Source organism: Octopus bimaculoides, chromosome 1 (assembly GCF_001194135.2).
Source record: "Octopus bimaculoides isolate UCB-OBI-ISO-001 chromosome 1, ASM119413v2, whole genome shotgun sequence".
NCBI lineage: Eukaryota > Metazoa > Mollusca > Cephalopoda > Octopoda > Octopodidae > Octopus > Octopus bimaculoides.
In genome coordinates, this window is record NC_068981.1 from 65,157,335 (window position 1) to 65,160,807 (window position 3,473).

Genomic DNA, 3,473 nt, shown 5'->3' on the forward strand with positions numbered 1-3,473 from the left:
ATATATATATATATATATATATATATATATATATATATATAAACACACACATACACAGAGAGTGTCCTAAAATTAAGGCAACCAACTTTTTTCAATTTTGCCAAAGCAAAATATTGTTATTTCGGATCTGAGCATTGCAGTGATAACGGAAACACAATTATGACCCTGCCATATTTATTCTATATGACCACCGCTGTTTCAAATCTCAGCCTCAAGTCTAGGTGAGAATGCTTAACATGCAGCTGTTCTTGTGGAATCAAAGCCCATTCCTGGCTCAGTTTTGCCTTCAGAGCATCGAGCGAAACGTGATGTTCTCGAGACCCTCGTCTCCAGAATGGACCAAACTGAAAAATCCAACTGGTTGAAATCAAAGCTTCTTGAGGGCTATACATCCTTGCCTATGAATAACAGAATTTTTTTCCTGAATCCAGTGTTGTGTCTGCTTGGAGTTGTGGGATGGTGCCAAGTCCTGTTGGAGACTCCAAGGTGCACCTTGAAAGTGCTCATTCACCCATGGAAGCAGTTCAGTTTCCAGAATGTTACTAATGTATTGCTGAGTGTTAATTTTAATACCCAAGGGCACAAAAACGGGGGCAGACCTTCCAGTGACTGTCACAGCCACCCAAACCGTAACTGACTGTGGATTTTAACGTTGATTTATGAGTCTACCCTTGACTTGAGCCAAATACGCTCCAAAGTCGGTCATTTCTGGTGGTTTACTGTCTGTTCGATGTCAGATTTCTTTTCATCAGTGAACACCAGTTTGGGCAGCATTCCTTCAACAATCTGACACAGGATAAGATGGCTTCTCTCCAGTCTCCTGGCTTTATAATCTTGTGTGAACTCATGACAGTAGATCATCTTGTAGGACCGGGTCCTGGGATCCTCCTTTAGCACTCAATACATCGATGTTCAGCTTATTTTTACTATGTCTTTTCTCGGTTACTTTTGATAGACTGAGGGGTTCACACACTTCTTTTTTGTCCAGGTCAACCAGCAATGAAATTTCTTGACAATATTCCAGACAGTTGTTCAGTTAATTTTAAACTTTCTTGCTATAGCTGTATTACTTTTACCTCCTTTGTGGAGGGTTATGATTGTTTTTCGGTCTATATCCATTATCTCATTTATAAATCTGGAATTTATTTAGTCAGAAACAAAAAGAAGACACACTAAGCTTTTATAATGATGTATGATTTTCATATCTTATCACATTTATTGATAGTTGTTAAAGCCCGAAACTTTGGTTGCCTTAATGTCAGGACGACCTGTATGTATGTATGTGTACATATATATATATATATATATACACATTTATAAAATGTTATTTTCTCAGATGAAAGGCGAAGCTGAAGCTTATGCTATTCAAGTGAAGGCAAAGGCCGATGCTGAACAAATGAAACACAAAGCTATTGCTTGGCAGTCATATGAGGACGCTGCTAAAACCGATATGATCCTGGAAGCTCTTCCAAAGGTAAGCCACTCTCAGAACTATACTTGATGTTTAACGATGTTACTACATCATTTTAATTTATTTGTGTACGATAATTGCTTATTTAACACTACCTTGTTTAGTACTTAGGCATCTTTTGTGTGTTTGTTTTCTGTTTCTTTACTGATATTTTTTGTAGAATAATGTCACATTATTATTATAATTCTATACTAAAATATGATTTGCACTTGTACATACTCTCACTAACACTCAATTTGTTCACACAATTTCTTACCATCATGAATGGCAAACAGCCTGCAACTTCAAGTACTAAATGTTCATCATGTGTACAAATGAAGAACATCACACTGAGTGTAAAATTTCAAGTACCCAAGTAATTGGAAGCTGGCCATTGTCTCCGTATTTGGTGAAGTTTTAAACTAGGTCATATCAATGATTAGAACAATCATGAAAATGCTGACAAGATAACTTCTGCCACAACATCCTCATTGTTATTTGCAAAAAAGTGTGACTCATTCAAGCTGTAAATCCTTTTAAAAGTAAGATATGGTTGCTACGAACAAAGAAATGCAACACAACATGCCATTAATCCAATAATGAAGTTTCAGAAATAACATACTAGTTTGCTGAGGACTTTGCCTGGAAGCTTTGCAGAGAGGCAGACAAAAGTAATTTAGACAAAATATCCTGATTGAGTGGATTTATTTCTGAGAGAATATACAAAAACATGCAGGATGGCTTTAAATGTATTTTTCAAAAAAGTAAAAGTGTCAGCCTGGACCTTTCATCTCAGATGTTGCCACTTTTGTTGAATTTCTCAGTGCAGATTTTCAACTGAATTATTGGTCAGTAGGCCTGTGTATTCCTAATTGAAACTGATTAGTCTAACCTGTATCAGAATGTTATAACAACACCAGATCTTAATTAACCTTGTTTAATTTAACATTAGATTACAGTGTGTGGGGTTATCTAAAGTTATTAAGCGTTTAGATGGTGTGACAATGAGCCTCTAAACTTTTCCAAGTATTACTGTAATATATACTTATAAATAATGCTACAAGCATGTCCACTGTATGGTTAAGAAGTTTGCTTCGTTCATGTTTCCAGTTTCTGTTGCTTTGTAAGACATTTTGGCAAGTATCTTGTACTTTCTAGAATAGCCTTGAAATTTGGTAAATGGAAACCCTGCAAAACTCTGCAGAAACCCATCAAATAAACTGTACATGCCCTTGTGTCAGGAAATTAATCTATCACTCGGTTTAACAACATGTAACTCTTAGGTGACTTTAGTGAAGTTAACAATGTTGCAAACATTTGGATCCGATCTCTGGTCTGAAAATAACTTGATGTCTTGATACACTGCTTCCAACTGTACTAAACCAGTTTTGGAAGCCCTGCATAAAGTTAGAGATGTTGCTTTTCTGTTCCTGCTAGGCTAGCATCCAGTGTAATATTTTTTATAATAAACTTAACTCTACTTTTAGTATTGAATCTCCTCATCAGCACCTTAAATTATCAAATTATGAATTTCTAAAGCAAAATGTATTTTTCTGTCTTCCACTACAGATTGCTGCAGAAATTGCGGCACCATTGGCTCAGTGCCGTAAGGTAACCATGGTTTCTACAGGAAAGAGCGAAATCGGTGCAGCTAAACTGACTAACGAAGTCCTCCAAATCATGGAGAAACTGCCACATGTTATTGAGGGATTGACAGGTGTAAATCTCATCAGTCAGGTAAGTTTTGATATTAGAAAATAAAATGATTTATTCTAATAAGGATGAAATGACAGCTTTTCTTTTTTGAATTTATTGTTCCTTAGACCACCATATTCTATCTTGCACTACACCTGACTTTCTCTCGCTCTTTGTTTCTCTCTCCGTCTCCCGCCCCCACCTGTAGCTTGCCCGAACATGTTATCTCTTGTTTTTCCCACATCAACTGCATCATCATTACTGTCCTGTTATTGCTCCCTTCTTGCATACCGGTATCTCCTTAATTCAAGCACCATTGACAATTCCT

General features: G+C 36.5%; 1 protein-coding gene across 5 annotated transcripts in view; it reads left to right on the plus strand.

Moving 5' to 3' along the window:
• Positions 1-3,473, plus strand: part of LOC106877504 (flotillin-1) — an 89,037-nt gene that overhangs the window by 82,669 nt on the left and 2,895 nt on the right. For all 5 annotated transcript variants that reach the window (XM_052967216.1, XM_052967219.1, XM_052967223.1 and 2 more), the window contains 2 exons: positions 1,337-1,474; positions 3,020-3,187. In XM_052967216.1, coding sequence (XP_052823176.1) covers positions 1,337-1,474; positions 3,020-3,187 — 306 coding nt within the window. The remainder of the gene's footprint in view (positions 1-1,336; positions 1,475-3,019; positions 3,188-3,473) is intronic.